General features: G+C 29.4%; 1 protein-coding gene, 1 long non-coding RNA gene and 1 pseudogene across 2 annotated transcripts; 2 read left to right on the forward strand and 1 right to left on the reverse strand.

The window, feature by feature from the left end:
- The first annotated feature begins 388 nt into the window (after positions 1-388).
- On the forward strand, positions 389-22,849 carry LOC132949177 (kelch-like protein 2; annotated as a pseudogene).
- Positions 4,370-5,080, forward strand: LOC132949205 (52 kDa repressor of the inhibitor of the protein kinase-like). The gene is made up of 2 exons (XM_061019969.1): positions 4,370-4,803; positions 4,886-5,080. Exons 1-2 carry the CDS (start codon positions 4,504-4,506, stop codon positions 4,997-4,999), a joined length of 414 nt encoding a protein of 137 aa, XP_060875952.1. The 5' UTR covers positions 4,370-4,503; the 3' UTR covers positions 5,000-5,080.
- Positions 6,821-11,151, reverse strand: LOC132949206 (uncharacterized). The gene is made up of 3 exons (XR_009665069.1): positions 10,346-11,151; positions 8,188-9,544; positions 6,821-7,310 (listed from the first exon to the last, which is right to left on the reverse strand). It is a non-coding gene; the product is annotated as an uncharacterized LOC132949206 (long non-coding RNA).
- Positions 22,850-23,088: the final 239 nt, after the last annotated feature.

Genomic DNA, 23,088 nt, shown 5'->3' on the forward strand with positions numbered 1-23,088 from the left:
TCAGGAATACATTTCTGAATTAGGTAATGTTTTTATTTTTGCATGTTTTTACTAAAATATAATAGTATATTATTATTACTGTTTTGTTGAATAAATCTAACAACTTTTTTTAGTTAATATGTTTTTATTTTCAAGTTGTTAATGATTGATTTGTAAAAAATTTGAAAATTTAATGCATCAAGCTTATTCATAAGTTGTTATTGCTGGAATATCTATAGATAACCATGGCCTATGGTTACTAGTAGGTATATATAGTAGATATTATAGTTATAGTCCCAGAATGATTTGATTTCTTCCCGTATGTGGGTTACTCGGTTACGCCAGTCAACCGGTCAGCTACACCGGACCCTAACGCCAGAGGATCCTGCATAAATCTCATTCAGGTCGTATGCCATATTATTGTCCTGTGGTCAGGGGTAAGAGGCCTACAGCGTCAGTGCATTCTCGTAGTCTCGTGTACTTATTTATTGTATCCATTTATTATCATATTGAGTTATTATTACACGTTATTATTTGTATTATCATGTGTGGAGGGCCACACACCACCCATATTATCATTGACTGTATTGTTTTATTAGGCAAACTAAAATTGATTATTGTTATATTTTAGTATTCAAGAAGGAAAAATTAAATTACTTTTGTTTATGACCGATTTTATTTATAAGTATATTAATTATTGTTGTAGGTATTTGAAAGCGTTATTCGTTGGGAAAAAAATGAATTAGATTCCAGAAAATTTATTTTGCCCCAATTAATGGAACATGTAGGTACATTTACCATTAACGTCGAAAAATTACATAATAGAAAATGTAGTTAAGGAACCTCTTCTTAATAATTGTCCTAAATGTATGTTTTGTTTTAAATATGTTTCTACCTATTGTAAATTAATTAATATTTTTATGTATTTTAATTTTATGAAAGTAAAGATTACATAATCGAGGCATTACAATTTCATTTACTTAAGTCTCCAGGGGATCTTATCAGCATTCCACAAAACATCCGGACTAAACCTCGACATGCTCGTAGTTCACATTCCAATAATTGCATTGATTTAATAATTATAACAGGTTAGGTATTTTTGTGGTTGGAGGGCAAGGGGCTAAATCAATTGGTAGTACAGAATGGTACGACCCACAAATCAACCGATGGCAGATTGGACCAGAAATGATTACTCGGCGTTGTAGGGCTGGACGGTGTAGCTGTATTAAAAGATAATTTTGTGTTTGCTGTTGGTGGTGGTATTTATAAAACGTCTGTTGATGTACTTGATTTAACTTTAGAATCACCTTATTGGAAACCAACAGCTGACATGTTAGTTAAAAGAACAGAATTAGGAATTGCCATAATAAAGGATTATTTATATGCCGTAGGTTATGTTGAAATAAAACTTATTACTATTTTAGTTATTTCTGTTAATTGTTATGAAGTACCAATAAATTGTAATAAATTCAAGGTTGGCGGGTTTGATGGTACTAGTTGTTTGAATAGTACAGAAGTTTTTGACTGCAAAACTCAAAAATGGCGTATGGTATACAGTATGTCTACTAGAAGATCTGGCTTTGGTGTTGGAGTACTGAATAATGTTTTATATGTGATAAACTAATTTTTATTTTTATTTTACATTTTAAAGGTACCTAATTGGAATGAAACTCCAAAAGAAATAAATTCTGCTAATCAAGAAACAAATACCCCGAAATAAATATTTTGATAAATTAAAATTATAATTTAACAAATTATTTTAAAATATATTATCTATATAACTATATTGTACATTAATAAATATATATATATATTATACTCACTTCAATAATTTAATAAATATAACAAAAATGTTTTCTAAGAGTGACAAACCTATAAGAGCCACAAAACTCAATTTAAATTTTATCTTACAGATTTATACATATTTTAGTAAAATATATTAATAATGTTTAAGATAGGTATTACTTATTAATATTGTTAATGTTTGAAAATTTTGGGAATTTTTTTTTCATATGACCAAGAATTTTTATTTTGTAATTTGTTTTAATTCAATTGTATAGGTAGGAGGTTATGATTCATCATCAAGACTAAGTTTAAACACGGTTGAATGTTATCATCCCAGTATTGAAACATGGACTTCAGTCACAGATTTGTGTGTACGTCACAGTGGTGTGGGTGTTGGAGTTTTAGACGGTGTACTGTATGCAGTAGGTGGTTTTGATGGATTAGAAGTTCGGAGTAGTGTTGAAGCATACATACCTGCAAGTACAAGAGTTTGGACTACTATTGCGGACATGAATTTGTGTCGAAGAAATGCAGGTAACTTCTCGTATATAATAGTTTAAAGTTATTTAATGAAACATTATTTTTATAATAATTCGCAGTGGCGTAGTTACGGGGGGGGGTGTAAGGGGTTTCCACCCCCCCCTACACCAAAAAAAAAAACAAATCTTTTTTATATTGGTTAGAATTTTAAATAATAGATAGGTAAATAATACTAGTACAAATTAACATGTGTAATATTATTATTACTATATATTATATTAATATAGTTATAGAAATTATTCGAGTGTTTACACTTCTGAGTTTTATTTTAAGAAAATCAATTATAAAATCGACGAAAACAGCGATAACGACCTCCATAAAAATGATCTAAATATTAAGACTCTTGAAACCTGTATACCTTCTTCATCTTTTACTTCGGTTGATATAAGAATTAATGACATAACATATTTTGTTAACCATGTATTGTCTCATAGTGAAATTCATACAGTTATAAATAGTATATGGACACCAGATATAACGTTTAATTTTCCTATACATAAAAACTTCGATAAAAATAAAAAAGGGCAAACGAGCAAATTTCAATTCAATTGGTTATTAAGATGGCGATGGTTAGCATACTCAGAAAAAGAAGATGGTGCATTTTGTAGACTTTGTGTTGCTTTTTCAAAATCTGAAGGTGGAATAAATGGCCAGAAACTTGGTGCTTTGGTATTAAACAAATTTGATAATTGGAAACACGCTATAGAAACATTTACTAAACATGATAAACTAAATTATCATATTAAAAGTGTAATAGACACCGATAACTTTTTAAAAATGAGAAATAATCCAAGTATATCCATTGAAAATCAATTAGATACAGCCCGTAGTAAACAAGTAAATGAAAACAGAATAAATATTTTACCTATAATTGAAGTTATTATTTTATGTGGTCGTCAAGAGCTTGCAATACGAGGACATAGAGATTTTGGTAAAATCAATGTAGAAACAATGCAAACTACAAATGAAGGAAACTTTAGGGAACTATTGCGGTATAGAGCTCGTGGTGATCTAAAGCTTAAAACATTTCTCTAAGGTCCAGGTGAACGAAATAAATATATTAGTCCTACTAGCCAAAATGCTATTATTGATTGTTGCAACACGGTAATACTTAATAAAATTGTAGCTAAAATAAATAAAGCAAAGTGTTTCACTGTCCTTGCTGACGAAACCGCCGATGTATCTGGTATAGAGCAAGTGTCTTTATGTGCTAAATATGTTGATATAGATGAATTAGTTGTCAGAGAAGATTTTTTGCAATTTGTTCCTACAAACGATTTAACTGGCAAAGGCTTAGCAACTCTTATTATTGAAAATTTAAAGGCGTTCGGGATAGAACTTAAGTATTTACGTGGACAGGGGTACGATGGGGCTGCAGCTATGTCTGGACAATTTAATGGTGTTAGGTCACATATTTCTCAATTGTATCCGATGGCAACTTATGTTCACTGTACAGCACACACCCTTAACTTGGCAGTATCTAAATCTTGTACAATACAACCAATTAGAAACTGCTTGGGTACGATTGGAAAATCACGAGATTTCTTTGTATACCCCAAACGAAAAAATATACTTTTACAAGCAATCGAAGACTTTAATGGAACAATTAATGCAAAAACATTAAAACGCAACTGTGCTACAAGATGGATCGAACGTTTTCATTCAGTTCACGATTTTATCGAACTTTTGGAATGTGTCGTTGATTCCTTAGACACTATTAGTAGTTGGGCCGATGGTGATACCTCAAGTCAAGCAAATAATTTAAAAAATTCAATCTTACAAGGAGAGTTTATCATATCACTTTTGGTTTTATCGAAAATATTTGCAGTTGGATTGCCACTATCTAAACAATTCCAAAGCGTTGCCATTGATTTAAGAGAAGCTATGATATTAGCTAATGCGACACTGTCTGAATTAAAAACAATTCGAAGTAACATTGATGAATATTTTCATGAAATCTATACAAAAGCATCTGTTCTAGCTCAGGAGTTGTGTTTTTCAATATCATTACCTCGAATTGCACGTAAACAAAAAAACAGAGATTCAGTGAACTATTCAGTGAACACGCCTGAAGAATATTTTAAAATAACAATATTCATACCTTATTTAGAATTGTTTATTAACGAAATTGAATCGAGATTTATTGAACATCAGAAAACATTAAAAGGATTTCAAAACTTATTTCCAAAAACGTCAGAAATGACAACACTTGAAAAAGATGAATTTATTAGTTTGATAGATTTTTATAATGATGATTTGGCAGATAACAATAAAGATATTTTGGTATCTGAGTTAAAACTTTGGCGACGTAAAATACTTGCACTAGATAAACAACCTACAAATGCTATGGATGCTTTAGTTATCTGCAATAACATGTATCCAAATATATACAAATTACTACAAATTTTAGCAACACTACCTGTTTCAACAGCTTCATCCGAAAGATCTTTTTCATCATTAAAGAGAATTAAGACGTACCTAAGGAATACAATGTCAGAGGTATTTATAAAATTGTATAATATAATATATAAGAACTAATTAAATAAAAATAATAAATATGAATGATATTTTACATTTTTAGAAAAGATTAAATGGTTTGGCAATGCTCTCCATTCATCGTTCAATATCAGTAGATGCAAAGGAAGTGTTGGACGAATTATCTATTAACAAACGTCGAGTGGATTTTATTTTATGAATTATTATAATAAACTAATATAAAACTATAAAAACTATTTATAATTAATACAAATTTGAAACAAAATAAAAATAACGTACGTAAAAAACTAATAACTTGTAATTTGTATCATAAATATATTTTAAAACCCCCCCCAGAAAAAAATCGTATCTACGCCACTGATAATTCGATATAGGTGTAGTTGCATTAGATGGTTTATTGTATGTTGTTGGTGGAAGATACTGTATTTCCAATTTGGATTCTGTAGAATTTTACAACCCCATCACCTCCTTACCTGGTCTATGCAAGAAGCGTCTATGCATGTAGCATGATATTTTGAAACAGATGAACAAAGTGGCTTATTAATAGCTACTGCCTATTACTCCTGGATAATTTTGTGCAACATTCATTGACGCTGTAATCATGGTCCAGGTATTGATGGTGGGACTATACAATTCTACAGAATCCAATTTATTAGTTCAGTTTCTTCCACCCACGACACACAAGACACCATACATTGCAACTGCTCCTATATTAAAATTTTAACTTAAATTCAATACATTTAAAAAAAATTGTTTCATAAAATAATTTAGAATTATTATATGAATAATTGTCTGCATTTAGTCGACACAAATGCATGTCTGGAATAGTAGTCCAAATTCCTGTACTAGCAACACTTTTCTTAACTTCAAATCCATTGTGACCACCCACAGCATATGATACACCATCTATTATATTATACATAGATTTAAATATTACTTTAGTATTAATATTAAAAAAAAAAAAAATTATAACAAAAGCAACAAAAAAAACAAAGAATATTATAATATTCACAGTGAACCAACTATTTTATCTGAATCAAGATTTTGAAGAATTTGTGTAATATGTAATTTATTAACTTAGATTAGTTAACCTTCTTGTTATCTTAAGTAAAGTCTACCAGAATTTGACTTTTTAACCATGTTTTTGAAATGTCTTTTGCCAATCAGAATAATCATTAGGACCGTTCTTACAATGTCCGGTAAAGTGTCGGTTAACACTAACCGACTGATAGCAGATTTTATTACCTGCGAAATTCGGACGGTTAAGTGTCGGTTAACTTTAACCGGACATTATAAGAACGGCCTTTAGTTTTTCTTTGTAAGTTGGTAATGATCATTGATAAATATTTTATCATGAAAGTTAGCAGTTAAAGAATTTTTATTCTTATACCGTTATGTTATTAACTATATAATAGTCTTTTAAAATAATGGAACTTAATTTAGCTATTATTTTATTTTACCATCAATATTTTTATATGGTTTCAACTTTCAATCTGTAAGTATTGGCAATACCTTCATTTTTATTAGTTAATACTGAAATGTAATATAGAAGCAATGAATGTAATTATAATGGTATATTTTTAATGGCAGTATTTGGAAAACCAATAATTTCAACGTTAAAAAAGTTTGTTCTTAGTTATTCAGTATATTTATAAATAAATATTTTTAATTTCTATTTAATAATAAATATATTGATTTGTAACTTCCAATTCTACTAATTTTAAAGTAGTATCAAGCTGGAGAGTATAAAACCAATATAAATCATTAACAAATTATTTCTCATGGCTTTTCTTTGCGTTTATCATTTATATATATATACAATATGCATTTACTTTTTAAATCAGAACAAACTTTTTTAATATATGAAGTAGTATGCATTAAGAAGTACCGGAGAAGTAATGCTCACGCGGTTCCTCCTCCGGTCCTCGATTTAACCGAAAAAAAAAAGTATGCATTAAGAACATATATGCATATTAAATAATATAAAAACAATAATTCAGAAAAGTACTTCTGGATAAAATATTAGGTATTATAAAATATCTATAATTAAATAAAATGGGTACACGACACATTGTGCCAACATATTGTTTAAGATCTTGAAAACAAAGAAAAACAAATATTTTGTGTTTTACACTTTTATACATAAAAATATACTATTTTAATACATTTTGAACTTTGTTTATTTTTGTGTTAGTCAATTTAAATTGTACAATTACATTTTAATAAAACATTCAAAAACTTTAAATGAATAGGAAAACAATAAATATATTAACAATTATAAGGTATTATAACTACAGAAAAAAAAATTAAGTATGGTAACACCTTTTAAAACGAAGTGGCTTATTAATGGCTACTGCCTACTACTCCTGGATAATTTTGTGCAACATTCATTGACGCTGTAATCATGGTCCAGGTATTGATGGTGGGACTATACAATTCTACAGAATCCAATTTATTAGTTCAGTTTCTTCCACCCACGACACACAAGACACCAAACATTGCAACTGCTCCTATATTAAAAATTTAACTTAAATTCAATACATTTAAAAAAAATTGTTTCATAAAATAATTTAGAATTATTATATGAATAATTGTCTGCATTTAGTCGACACAAATGCATGTCTGGAATAGTAGTCCAAATTCCTGTACTAGCAACACTTTTCTTAACTTCAAATCCATTGTGACCACCCACAGCATATGATACACCATCTATTATATTATACATAGATTTAAATATTACTTTAGTATACTTGTAAGTTGGTAATGATCATTGATAAATATTTTATCATGAAAGTTAGCAGTTAAAGAATTTTTATTCTTATACTGTTATGTTATTAACCATATAATAGTCTTTTAAAATAATGGAACTTAATTTAGCTATTATTTTATTTTACCATCAATATTTTTATATGGTTTCAACTTTCAATCTGTAAGTATTGGCAATACTTTCATTTTTATAAGTTAATACTTAAGTTTAATATAGAAGCAATGAATGTAATTATATTGGGTATATTTATATTGGCAGTGTTTGGAAAACCAATAATTTCAACGTTAAAAAAGTTTGTTCTTTGTTATTCAGCATGATTTTTAGGTAATTAATTTCTTTTTCAAGTTTAAAGGATCTAATTTCTGTCTGAATTACTCTATTTTCCATGACATTATATGGAGCATCTAAAAGATTCTTTCCAAGCTTAAAATGTGTCTCAATAAAAAAAAAATATATATTTTAATAATAATTATCTAAATAAAGTTTTGTGTATAATTGTAAATTATATATTTTTATAGTATTAGTCTAATAGTCTTTACTTTTGTGAAACAATCAATCACATCATCTGGATCGATTTCAATTTGTCTATGTACCGACTGTGTAAACTCAAAAGAACTAACTTTTTTTTTTAAGTGGTATTGAGGACCAAGAAAGGAGCTGCTGCTTTTAGCATTGTTTCTTCTCCGGCCACCAACGTTTATTGATGCAAACAAAAACAAAACGTTAACGTCACAACAATATGCAACCGGTAGACGCACCCTAAAATATTGATTTATCACATAATATAAGACATTATTCAATACTCCAACTGTTATGACAAGCACAACGACCAGGCACTTCTACTAGTAGACATATAGACATACTTCTAGTAGATATTCCTCTTTCCTATATTTTTATCGAATTAATTCTATCAGGTTATTTTAGCGGTATGTGGACTAAAGCAAATGTTAATAGAGAATGGTATGACTCAAAATCAACCGATAGCAGCATGAACCAGAAATTATCACACGTCATAATAATTTTGTGTTTTCTGTAGCTGCTGGTTGGTGTTTTTAAAGCAACTCTGAAGTCTGTTGGACGTACTAGACTTATCTTCGGAATCTCCTAGCTGGAAAACATATGTTGGCATGTTAATCAAAAGAAAAGATTTAGGAGTTGGTGTAATAAATAATTTTCTATACGTCGTAAGTTGAATGTTGAAACTAAGGTTGGCAGCATTTGTGGTATTAAAAGTACCTAGAATTTATATAGTGCAGAAGTTTTTGACCGCAGTACTGAGGAACGGCGTATGGATACCAGACGCCATTCTTCAGTACCTACCAACTAGCTACGGTCAAAAACTCCTGCACTATTTTAATACAAAGTACTTTTAATACCCCACCAATATCGCCAATCTTAGTTTCAACATATACCTTACGGCGTATAGAATATTTTTTAATATACAAACTTCTAAGTCTTTTCATTTAATTAACATGTCAACATATGATTTCCAACAAGTTGATTCTAAAAATAAATCAAGCACGTCCAAGAGGTTCTTTAAACTTACTACTTCTGATTCTGAGCGGAACGAGGAATTATATATTATAATTTAATATAATATTTTATATTTCAGCATCTTTTTAGATGAAAAACTTAATCTAGTTGGTACTTTTGAGAGGTTTCACAATAGGTTTTAAAAGCGTTGGGGAAAAAAATAAAGGATAACGGAGTTTTATGCAATACCAGTTCTTGACAAAATCGATTAAATTTGTTGATGTAACTAAAAAAATTAATAACCGAAGATACTTAAAATTTTCACTGGATGTATATATTGACATTTTCTTTTACGTTTGCATGCAAAGTCGGGGGCGGCATGAAATTGGCCATCCAGTTTTATTATGCCGATTTTGGTTACACGTTGGTTGCCAAAAGTTGCTAAAAGGTTGCTGAATATTGGCACTAGTTGAGAGTATATGGAAAAGTCTGGGGGCCAACTTCCTGGAAGTAGAACATTTTGTTTTTTATTTGTTTTTATTAATTATTATAAATAAAAAATGTTTGGTTGTTAGGTCAAAATACTTGAAAATGTAATGCAAGGTTGCTCATGAGTTGTTGTTGTTGGAAATTAAAAAAAAAGTTTTGCATTAATCTACAATAATTGTTGATGAGCTTTTAAAGTATAAATTATTTTGACAATGGATTTTCTACCTTAATTCTCATAAACATAATATTTTTATTCTGTTGTAATTCAAAAGCAAATAACCGTTGGTCTTTGAAATTTTCACCAAATATAAAGTCATGTCTTTTTATGATGAATTCAAGTGTTTGAAAAATATTCCAGAAACTTACCGTTCAAAAGTTATGCCAATTCAAAGTCGTCGACATTTCCTACAATGTTATCTACGCTGTACAATGACCCAGCATCATGATTACATTTTTTTTCATGAACATATATTTTGCCAGGTACCCTCCGTAGAATTCTTTTTTTCTTTTGTAATTAGGTAATTTTACTTTAGCAAGGCGCCGATACAAGCGTAATCACTGCAACTTTGAATTTCCATAACTTTTGAATGGACGATCGAGTGACCATGGTGGCAATAAATGTACTTAGACACAATATTGAAGAAAACCGAGGTTCGCCTGAGGTGGTTTTACAGAACAAGTCGAGGGATATTTTCGATTTGCAGAGCGTATCGACGAGTGCCGATACACGCGTAGTCACTGCAACTTTGAATTTCCATAACTTTTGAACAATAAGTGACTTAAAATTCTATTAAAAAAGTCCAAAAAATATCTTACCTTCTGTCGTGTCCACGTAAAAACCACGTTTTCGAAAAAAAAAAAAAATGAAACAAAACGTTGTGTCTAACTGTCTACAACTGTCTATATAGTGTGTAGGTGCCCGGCAAATGCCCTACAGGGTTGCAAACGTGAAAAAAATCGTATATCATTTACAGTGATGCCCGCTTGGCCAGTCGCTCGCTGCGCTGCGCTCGGACAAAAAAAATTCGAAAATATCCCCCGACTAAAACGCCACCACAAGTTGTTGATAACCGTCGTATATCCCACCACTTTTACCATTTTCTCTTATCACTCACGGGCACCCGGGTTTCTAGAAAAGTTGCGTCTAAAGCTGCAGTAATTTCTTGAACGGTTCTAGAACAGTAAAAAAAAAAAATGTGTCCAGTAAAGTAGATTTGTTCCCAAGTGGTAAAATAATATACCAATAGGGCATAGGCAATAACTCATCTGTGGAAAAATAAAAAACTGGTAAATATAGCTACCAGAGACCTATAAAGGGTAAGTCCAAGCTTGGAGGTCCTAACACAACTACAGTATTCCAATATGCTACCTATTAATATACGTACAAATATTAAAATCATATAAAAAAACGAATTGTTTAACACCGTAGGAACGAGTAAAAAATTACAATATTATAATATTAATTCTTCTTAAAGGCTATAATAAATAATAAAAATTAAAAAAATCCTGACTGATAAACCGGCCGTCTCCGCTCAGAATCGTTTTCCTTATACAATGATATTATTATATTAATATATTATATCATTGAATTCAAGTTTAATACAAACCATTATACATTGTCCCACTTGTAACCTACTGTACAGTAGAGCGAAATACACTTACCCGTTTTTTTATATGTATTTATTTTTATAATACAACATAGGCAATTGACCGCTTTATACGTATTATAAATTATCGATTTTTAAATATTTAATTATTACACTGGGTACAACGTTTATTATGATATTAATATTATTATTCGATTCGGGAAAAAAGATTTAGGTAAATGGTAAAATACCGGTAACCGCAGATCAGTGATAGTAGCGGTATTAAAATTAACCTTATTATTCAATTAAGATTCGGCATTAACACAATATTAAAAATCGAAATTTTATTCAATATAATAATTTAACACATACCTAATTTAAATAATAAAATATCTAGATTTAATGTATGATTGAGCTCCGTTGTGCTAAAAAGTAAAATTGAGTGATACAGACCAACCGCTTAAGATTGTGTATATGTATAGGTATTCGGTACGATATAATATATTATGTTATCTACATACACATAGTCAATATTACTAGATTACACAAATAAATAGAATATATATTATATAAGGTGATTCACCGATCATGCTCACAATTATATTCTTTCATTTAACAATGAATTTACTCAAATTAAAATTTTTGGAATTTTTAAATATACTTAAAAACCATATTTAAAAGTCCATTGAAAAAAAGTCCAATCCCTTTTGAATCTTCTGTTATTCTTATATTGATTTATAAACATTTATTAATAAGAACTTAAAAATATGTTTGGTTAATATTTACTAAGCTCGCGTCATAACATAAATGACTGGCACAACATATAGGTACACAATATTAAAATTATCGTGTGTACTGACAGTCAACAGATCAAGTCAATAAAACTTAATCAGTACCTAATATTATTAGTATTATATTATACTTATATATTATTTATATTATAATTATGTGTATGTGTATGTGACCTTGCATGATCATTAACAATGACCTCTGATTATTATATTAGCAACTTACCTATTAATATCATATACTTTTGAGAAATATTTTAAAACAAATGATTATCATTTATATTTTTTCGACGGTAAATAAAATATACAATATATATAGCCTCTTTAACACGGCTTTTCTAAATGTTAATAATTATTAGTACCTACATAGATATAATATTTGAAACGCATTGTTAAATTCAATTTTCATACAATACGATAAAGTTGAGATTAAATCATAAATCACAAATTATTATAACTTTCATGGGTACACAATTGAATATTGCCGTATACAGGGTGATTCGCCAAGTATGCTCACTCGTTTTTTCCATTTATATATTTAATTCTAAATTCGATCGATTAGTTTTTCAGTTACTAATATGTTTATATTGTGGATAATACTATAATGCCCTTAAAATTGGTAAACTAATGAATGTATATAATAACATATTGACAGATAAATATAATAGCAAAACTATGAAACACAGTTTAAAATATTAACAGGTAACACATAGATATAGTCACATAGATATAGTCATATCGAATTGGTAATCTTGGATTATTATAATGTATAGTAGGTAGCAATTATAGGCACTATATTGAGTACATAGATTAATAGTACCTACTTTTGAGTATTTGATATTACGTTTATACTTTATATTATATATCTTGGCATCTTTCTAATGTCGATGTATTTTATCTCCAAAACATATGTGATATGTCGTAATACTCAGTTCAGTAATATTTTGTAAATGTCAACCAATATAAATATTACACACCGTATTCAACAAAATTGTTAAAGTGTTAAAATGTAAGTTAAGTCTCTAGGTAGCACAATTATTTTTGAAGTTGCAACTAAATAGTAAATAATTAAAATCAATTTCAAACAAGTTAAACAAATTATTTACTATTTTTTGGTAGTTTATCCCAAATTTTGGAAAAACTATTGAGAATTTCGGAAAATGACCTCTAGAGAACCTAACCAACCTCAAATAAGCTCAAATTATTCAATCAAAGATTCAGTTTTTATAAATTCACTGTGCCTTAGTAGGTACTCTGAAACTTGAAAATTGAAATTACTTTTCTAATTGTGGTTTTAAAAATTAAGTACCTATTATGTTTTTTTTATTATTTTATATTACATCATATTTTGTTTATAAATATTTTTTAAAAACACTTTTACTGTTACCTAGGTGGTAACTAAAAACATTTACTACATTTTTCGTAATCTTAGTACTATACTTGATAAAATACAATTGAGAATAATTTATATTTCACTGATTCAATGAATTATTACTTATGGTATTGAGAGTTGGGGGTTTGCTTATGATGTTCACTTAACATAACTAAAAGTAACTATAAATTAATTAATTTAATTTCTATTAAAGTTACTAAACTGTGCAAGTATTCTGATATTATGTGTATAATTTTGAAAAGCTATTTAAATAATGTTTATTATTACTTGTATCTAAACATAAAAATATTGTTAATACTAGATTTAGAAAAATATAAATATAAGTATCATTTAAAATATGCCTAGATGTTGTAAATCTTTTGGTCTCAAAAACTTGTTAAATAGGAAATACTGCTGAGGTATCACTGCATTGAACCTCGGAGATTTCAAGACGATACGATCAATATTGAAGTTTTTAGGTTTTCTTGATATATTACGATTTTGAAAAAACCAAATTCTTCAATAAAAGTCCTATCTTTATGAAACCTTCAAGGTTCGAAGCAGAAACGACCTTAGACCAGTTTCCAGTTTCTAAAAGGTTATTAACTCAATTATTAAGGGGGTGAATTACGTGTTCAACATTTGAATTATTCAAAAATGAAATTGGCGGGAAATTTTCTTTTGTTAATTTTTCAAACTTAAGGTCGGTACGCGACTTTTTTGAGAATAGAAATTTGATCTCGAAGGTTGACTGCTTCGATCCTTGAAGGTTTCATAACGATAGCACTTATATTGAATGATTTAGGTTTTCAATAAAATACGAATTTGAAAAACCTATCTAAAAACCTAAATCCTTCAATAAAAGTCCTATCTTAATGAAACCTTCGAGGATCGAAGCAGAAGCGTGCGTAGATCATTTGTCATCTGGTAAAAGTTTTTTTAACTCAAATATTAAGGGGGTAAATTAAGGTTCAAAATTTTGAATTGTTCAAAAAAAAAATTGGCGCGAAATTTTCTTTTGTCAATTATCCAGCCTTAAGGTCGATACGTGATTTTTTTAAGAACAGATATTGGATCTAGAGGGGTCACTGCATTGAACCTCGAAGATTTCAAGACGATACGATCAATATTGTAGGTTTTAGGTTTTCTCAATAAATTACGATTTTGAAAAAACCAAATCCTTCAAAAAAAGTACTATCTTTTTGAAACTTTCGAGGATCGAAGCAGAAACGTCTCTAGACCAGTTACCAGTTTTTAAAAGTTTATTAACTTTACTATTAAGGGAGTAAATGTTGTGATCAAAATTTGAATTTTTAAAAAAAAAAAATTAGCGGGAAATTAGTTTTACCAATTTCTCAAACTTAAATACGAGACGCGGCTTTTTCGAGAACAGAAATTTGATCTAGAGGTGTCACTGCATTGAACCTCAAAGATTTTAAAACGATACGACCCATATTAAAGGAGCTAATCTTTGAAAATGTACATACAGTTTTGTGTTGTTACTTGTTAGCTCAAATATTATAATAGAGTTAATTGACCTATTATTTTATAGGTTTTAATATTTTATTCTTATATGCCTATCGATTTACATTAATAAATAATAAGCAACACGCCTAATAGAATAAGTGTGAAAAAAAAATTCAAAACAATTATTACTTAAAACGTCATACATACGTATACCATAAGGAAACGTTATACGAATAATCACATATTGCGTTTTTCAACTTTTTGCTACTCCGATTACGGGCGAAATAATGGTCGCACGTACTTCAACCATAGAGCCTTTTTAAATCCTCGTACACCAAAAGACAGGAATCTCGAGTTTCGTACTGATGAAACGAAAACCTAAAATCCAAAATACACATAACTACGTAATTTTTTAAGTACAAAAAACACTTGAAAAATCATAACTCCCGAACCAAAAGTGGGATAACCTCGATCTTGGTATCCATCGATACGGCGCAAAGTCTTCTATAACATCCGACTACAAAAAACGGCTCGCCGCTCCCAAAATCTAAGTGACAAGTGTCCGTACCGGAAACCCCGAAAAACGCAAATTTTAAATTTCCGAAACCCCAAAAGACAGAGAAAAACGGCTCCTATAGTCTCGACACTTGACACCGAATTTGATCACCGACCTCCAAACTATACAAATCTCGAGTTTCAGAAACGTCGTACAAAAACTAAATATTTTCCAAAATACAACTAGGAGGGGGGGGGCGACTCCGGGATTACGTTTTAGAAGGGCCTAAACCGAAACGTTTGGGATCTTAAAAGTATAATATTATCTTATGAAAACGTCATTAGCTACAAATTATAGATTTATTGAACTTTAAAAACTATTATATATTTATACGTTAGTTCGCATTTGGTAATTACGCCAGTAACATACAACTTTCTATGTCAGAAGTTTTCCTAGAAGTAGTTACCTATTCATATAATCACATCGATAATAAATCTATTTAGTGTTAAACATGAACAATTGTTTATATAATTGATGAACTCAATCATCAAAGTTTATGACGTATTATACGTCTCGAAAATGATTATAACTAAATATATTTTGTCATAAATTATAATACTGTAATATGACATGTCCTGAAATTTACTAACGCTGGACAATAGGTATAAACGTATTGTGAATTAGTAAATGACAGATATATAATATAATATTAGCCATTAGGTATTCAGAACTATTGTGGTCGTCTGTTTGTGGATGAGATTAATCCCACATAGGAGAACGAGAAATGGTGAAATCTAAAGTTTGTCGATGGAGAATATTATAGAGATTCCATTTAAATGGTCGGTGTAACGAATTTTCCAGTTGTTAAATAGAAAGCTTACAAAAACCATAAAAAAAAACCAAAAAACCATATAAAATTTGCTTTATCAAATAATCATAGATTTTAAATTATGATAATGAATTATTAACATGTGTAACCACTGTTCAGGTTGTAGATAGTTACCACTTCAAATGTCAGCAAACAATAATTGAAGTTATGTTCAATTCAAATTTCAAATGTAAATAATAATTATTCGTTAATATTTTGTTAATTTTTATTTAATTTATTAATTATTTAATTTTTTAAATTTTTTTAAATTTTTTTACCTTTTATACAACTGTATTATTTCTAGGTCAAATGTATCTACAAAGAATTAAAATCATTGCAAATCCAAGTTAAACTTAATATGCCATTTACAAGTTACAACAATCACATTCAAACCTTCATAACTCAAATCATGTATGTTCTGTATAGTATTAAAATTCCTATAATGTATTACTTATTGGTTGTGATACATCTGAAACAACTTAACAGATACATTAAAACGATAATTATTTATCTTACAAAGTTGCAGTCAGATGTGGATTTAATATCTGATATTTTGTAAATGTTTAGGGCCATTATCATAGCTGATGCTTAAAAATAAGTATTGCTTAAGCTATACCTACTTATGACTCAAACGAGATTCATACACGAGACTTTAGCCTAAGAAAAGAAATAGTGTTACTTAAACTAAGGATCGTCGAGACCTACATCAAGTATTGCTTTTAGTTACTATCACAATTTTTTTAGTTTTTAAATTACCAAAATTTACTTAAGCAATACTTATTCCTAAGCATTGACTATGGTCCTTAGTGTTAAATTTTATAGTAATGGTTAATGATGATAGAGTTACTAATTATTCATAATATTAAAAAGTTTACATGTTTACCTATATTGTTATTTTTTATTTTTCTCCATAAGGCATAGATAATAATAAATAATACAAGTATACGCTATAGATTCACAACTATAACACAAGGATGTTTGCTATATTATATATTGGGATAAGCTATGTGTTGGTACTATGAATAATGTTGATTGGTTACTATTTTACTTTCATTGATTTTTTATATGATATTGAGCCATTAAATGAATACAATTTTCAAAATTATTTAATTAATATAGTTGTTTTTTTTTCCAATTTTAGTAAGCAAGATACAGTAACTGGTGTATGCATGTACCCAAGCCATGTAGGAGATTATTCTGTTTGGAAAAACTTCTTCTGAAAAAACTGTTTCCACTAACAGTTCCACATGGCAGTTTACGAGTAATGACCAAAATAGGCATCTAGCTTCAACTTCTGTGTTCACCCTTGAAAGAATGTCATTAAGCTATACCACATAGAGTTGTAAATACCGTTTTCGGATATATGCCGGTGTATTTATTTAAATATAATAATATTATGTTATTCTGTAATCCGTGTCAAGTGCCATACTGTGCCACTGTGGTTAAGGCACAACTAAATAAATTGGGTGCCATGAGTAGGGATTTAAATTCTGCCTTATTAATATTAACACCTTATTAATAATTAATGACATTAAAACGTTGCACCTACCTATACTCAAGGACAAGGCCCTAATATTATATATTATATATATAAAAAATGAAAAATAGATTATAATAGAATATATGTAGATTCTAGATGTCTCGTTCACAAAAATCCACGCTATTTCTGACACTTGATATACAAAAAATTCCTATATTATAAAACTAAATAACAAATTACTCAAAATTATTATGAACTCTGTGTTACAAAGATTCACTAGATGTGTCATGAACAAACTATTTTAAGTTTTTGAGCATTCAAGGTTTAATCATTTGTAACTGGTGGGTAATGGGTAGCTCACGATTTAAGATACTATCTTAAATCGTGGGGTAGCTCCAATATTTGTTTTTTTAAATTTGGATATTGATAACCTGTAGTTATAATAGATAAGTGGTAGTTAGGTTTTTAGCTATTTTAAATTAAGATTTTTGTATTTTTATGTTGGAAATGCTGGTTAGGTAAAACTAAAAATATTTTTATGCGGGAAATTTATGCTTCAAAGGCTGGCATAACCGATCTCCCGAAATTTGATTCTGATGATATCTCGCTGTTGTTAAAATCGGGAAATCTGTCCCGATACGCAACCTGTATATCTTAAATCGTGCCCACCGCCGTAATCGGGGGATATTTTCGAATGGTATTTTCTCCAAAAGTCCGTAATACCATTTACCTAAATCTTTTTTCCCGAATCGAATAATAATATTAATATCATAATAAACGTTGTACCCAGTGTAATAATTAAATATTTAAAAATCGATAATTTATAATACGTATAAAGCGGTCAATTGCCTATGTTGTATTATAAAAATAAATACATATAAAAAAACGGGTAAGTGTATTTCGCTCTACTGTACAGTAGGTTACAAGTGGGACAATGTATAATGGTTTGTATTAAACTTGAATTCAATGATATAATATATTAATATAATAATATCATTGTATAAGGAAAACGATTCTGAGCGGAGACGGCCGGTTTATCAGTCAGGATTTTTTTAATTTTTATTATTTATTATAGCCTTTAAGAAGAATTAATATTATAATATTGTAATTTTTTACTCGTTCCTACGGTGTTAAACAATTCGTTTTTTTATATGATTTTAATATTTGTACGTATATTAATAGGTAGCATATTGGAATACTGTAGTTGTGTTAGGACCTCCAAGCTTGGACTTACCCTTTATAGGTCTCTGGTAGCTATATTTACCAGTTTTTTATTTTTCCACAGATGAGTTATTGCCTATGCCCTATTGGTATATTATTTTACCACTTGGGAACAAATCTACTTTACTGGACACATTTTTTTTTTTTACTGTTCTAGAACCGTTCAAGAAATTACTGCAGCTTTAGACGCAACTTTTCTAGAAACCCGGGTGCCCGTGAGTGATAAGAGAAAATGGTAAAAGTGGTGGGATATACGACGGTTATCAACAACTTGTGGTGGCGTTTTAGTCGGGGGATATTTTCGAATTTTTTTTGTCCGAGCGCAGCGCAGCGAGCGACTGGCCAAGCGGGCATCACTGTAAATGATATACGATTTTTTTCACGTTTGCAACCCTGTAGGGCATTTGCCGGGCACCTACACACTATATAGACAGTTGTAGACAGTTAGACACAACGTTTTGTTTCATTTTTTTTTTTTTTCGAAAACGTGGTTTTTACGTGGACACGACAGAAGGTAAGATATTTTTTGGACTTTTTTAATAGAATTTTAAGTCACTTATTGTTCAAAAGTTATGGAAATTCAAAGTTGCAGTGACTACGCGTGTATCGGCACTCGTCGATACGCTCTGCAAATCGAAAATATCCCTCGACTTGTTCTGTAAAACCACCTCAGGCGAACCTCGGTTTTCTTCAATATTGTGTCTAAGTACATTTATTGCCACCATGGTCACTCGATCGTCCATTCAAAAGTTATGGAAATTCAAAGTTGCAGTGATTACGCTTGTATCGGCGCCTTGCTAAAGTAAAATTACCTAATTACAAAAGAAAAAAAGAATTCTACGGAGGGTACCTGGCAAAATATATGTTCATGAAAAAAAATGTAATCATGATGCTGGGTCATTGTACAGCGTAGATAACATTGTAGGAAATGTCGACGACTTTGAATTGGCATAACTTTTGAACGGTAAGTTTCTGGAATATTTTTCAAACACTTGAATTCATCATAAAAAGACATGACTTTATATTTGGTGAAAATTTCAAAGACCAACGGTTATTTGCTTTTGAATTACAACAGAATAAAAATATTATGTTTATGAGAATTAAGGTAGAAAATCCATTGTCAAAATAATTTATACTTTAAAAGCTCATCAACAATTATTGTAGATTAATGCAAAACTTTTTTTTTAATTTCCAACAACAACAACAACTCATGAGCAACCTTGCATTACATTTTCAAGTATTTTGACCTAACAACCAAACATTTTTTATTTATAATAATTAATAAAAACAAATAAAAAACAAAATGTTCTACTTCCAGGAAGTTGGCCCCCAGACTTTTCCATATACTCTCAACTAGTGCCAATATTCAGCAACCTTTTAGCAACTTTTGGCAACCAACGTGTAACCAAAATCGGCATAATAAAACTGGATGGCCAATTTCATGCCGCCCCCGACTTTGCATGCAAACGTAAAAGAAAATGTCAATATATACATCCAGTGAAAATTTTAAGTATCTTCGGTTATTAATTTTTTTAGTTACATCAACAAATTTAATCGATTTTGTCAAGAACTGGTATTGCATAAAACTCCGTTATCCTTTATTTTTTTCCCCAACGCTTTTAAAACCTATTGTGAAACCTCTCAAAAGTACCAACTAGATTAAGTTTTTCATCTAAAAAGATGCTGAAATATAAAATATTATATTAAATTATAATATATAATTCCTCGTTCCGCTCAGAATCAGAAGTAGTAAGTTTAAAGAACCTCTTGGACGTGCTTGATTTATTTTTAGAATCAACTTGTTGGAAATCATATGTTGACATGTTAATTAAATGAAAAGACTTAGAAGTTTGTATATTAAAAAATATTCTATACGCCGTAAGGTATATGTTGAAACTAAGATTGGCGATATTGGTGGGGTATTAAAAGTACTTTGTATTAAAATAGTGCAGGAGTTTTTGACCGTAGCTAGTTGGTAGGTACTGAAGAATGGCGTCTGGTATCCATACGCCGTTCCTCAGTACTGCGGTCAAAAACTTCTGCACTATATAAATTCTAGGTACTTTTAATACCACAAATGCTGCCAACCTTAGTTTCAACATTCAACTTACGACGTATAGAAAATTATTTATTACACCAACTCCTAAATCTTTTCTTTTGATTAACATGCCAACATATGTTTTCCAGCTAGGAGATTCCGAAGATAAGTCTAGTACGTCCAACAGACTTCAGAGTTGCTTTAAAAACACCAACCAGCAGCTACAGAAAACACAAAATTATTATGACGTGTGATAATTTCTGGTTCATGCTGCTATCGGTTGATTTTGAGTCATACCATTCTCTATTAACATTTGCTTTAGTCCACATACCGCTAAAATAACCTGATAGAATTAATTCGATAAAAATATAGGAAAGAGGAATATCTACTAGAAGTATGTCTATATGTCTACTAGTAGAAGTGCCTGGTCGTTGTGCTTGTCATAACAGTTGGAGTATTGAATAATGTCTTATATTATGTGATAAATCAATATTTTAGGGTGCGTCTACCGGTTGCATATTGTTGTGACGTTAACGTTTTGTTTTTGTTTGCATCAATAAACGTTGGTGGCCGGAGAAGAAACAATGCTAAAAGCAGCAGCTCCTTTCTTGGTCCTCAATACCACTTAAAAAAAAAAGTTAGTTCTTTTGAGTTTACACAGTCGGTACATAGACAAATTGAAATCGATCCAGATGATGTGATTGATTGTTTCACAAAAGTAAAGACTATTAGACTAATACTATAAAAATATATAATTTACAATTATACACAAAACTTTATTTAGATAATTATTATTAAAATATATATTTTTTTTTTATTGAGACACATTTTAAGCTTGGAAAGAATCTTTTAGATGCTCCATATAATGTCATGGAAAATAGAGTAATTCAGACAGAAATTAGATCCTTTAAACTTGAAAAAGAAATTAATTACCTAAAAATCATGCTGAATAACAAAGAACAAACTTTTTTAACGTTGAAATTATTGGTTTTCCAAACACTGCCAATATAAATATACCCAATATAATTACATTCATTGCTTCTATATTAAACTTAAGTATTAACTTATAAAAATGAAAGTATTGCCAATACTTACAGATTGAAAGTTGAAACCATATAAAAATATTGATGGTAAAATAAAATAATAGCTAAATTAAGTTCCATTATTTTAAAAGACTATTATATGGTTAATAACATAACAGTATATGAATAAAAATTCTTTAACTGCTAACTTTCATGATAAAATATTTATCAATGATCATTACCAACTTACAAGTATACTAAAGTAATATTTAAATCTATGTATAATATAATAGATGGTGTATCATATGCTGTGGGTGGTCACAATGGATTTGAAGTTAAGAAAAGTGTTGCTAGTACAGGAATTTGGACTACTATTCCAGACATGCATTTGTGTCGACTAAATGCAGACAATTATTCATATAATAATTCTAAATTATTTTATGAAACAATTTTTTTTAAATGTATTGAATTTAAGTTAAATTTTTAATATAGGAGCAGTTGCAATGTTTGGTGTCTTGTGTGTCGTGGGTGGAAGAAACTGAACTAATAAATTGGATTCTGTAGAATTGTATAGTCCCACCATCAATACCTGGACCATGATTACAGCGTCAATGAATGTTGCACAAAATTATCCAGGAGTAGTAGGCAGTAGCCATTAATAAGCCACTTCGTTTTAAAAGGTGTTACCATACTTAATTTTTTTTTCTGTAGTTATAATACCTTATAATTGTTAATATATTTATTGTTTTCCTATTCATTTAAAGTTTTTGAATGTTTTATTAAAATGTAATTGTACAATTTAAATTGACTAACACAAAAATAAACAAAGTTCAAAATGTATTAAAATAGTATATTTTTATGTATAAAAGTGTAAAACACAAAATATTTGTTTTTCTTTGTTTTCAAGATCTTAAACAATATGTTGGCACAATGTGTCGTGTACCCATTTTATTTAATTATAGATATTTTATAATACCTAATATTTTATCCAGAAGTACTTTTCTGAATTATTGTTTTTATATTATTTAATATGCATATATGTTCTTAATGCATACTTTTTTTTTTCGGTTAAATCGAGGACCGGAGGAGGAACCGCGTGAGCATTACTTCTCCGGAACTTCTTAATGCATACTACTTCATATATTAAACAAGTTTGTTCTGATTTAAAAAGTAAATGCATATTGTATATATATATAAATGATAAACGCAAAGAAAAGCCAT

The sequence above is a fragment of the Metopolophium dirhodum genome, chromosome 7 (genome assembly GCF_019925205.1).
Source record: "Metopolophium dirhodum isolate CAU chromosome 7, ASM1992520v1, whole genome shotgun sequence".
NCBI lineage: Eukaryota > Metazoa > Arthropoda > Insecta > Hemiptera > Aphididae > Metopolophium > Metopolophium dirhodum.

Excerpts from the sequence above, each read along its gene's own strand:
- LOC132949205 (XM_061019969.1), top strand. The coding sequence starts at position 4,504 with ATGACAACACTTGAAAAAGATGAATTTATTAGTTTGATAGATTTTTAT. Across the intron at positions 4,804-4,885 it reads TAAGGAATACAATGTCAGAG|AAAAGATTAAATGGTTTGGC; the intron begins GTATTTATAAAA and ends TTACATTTTTAG.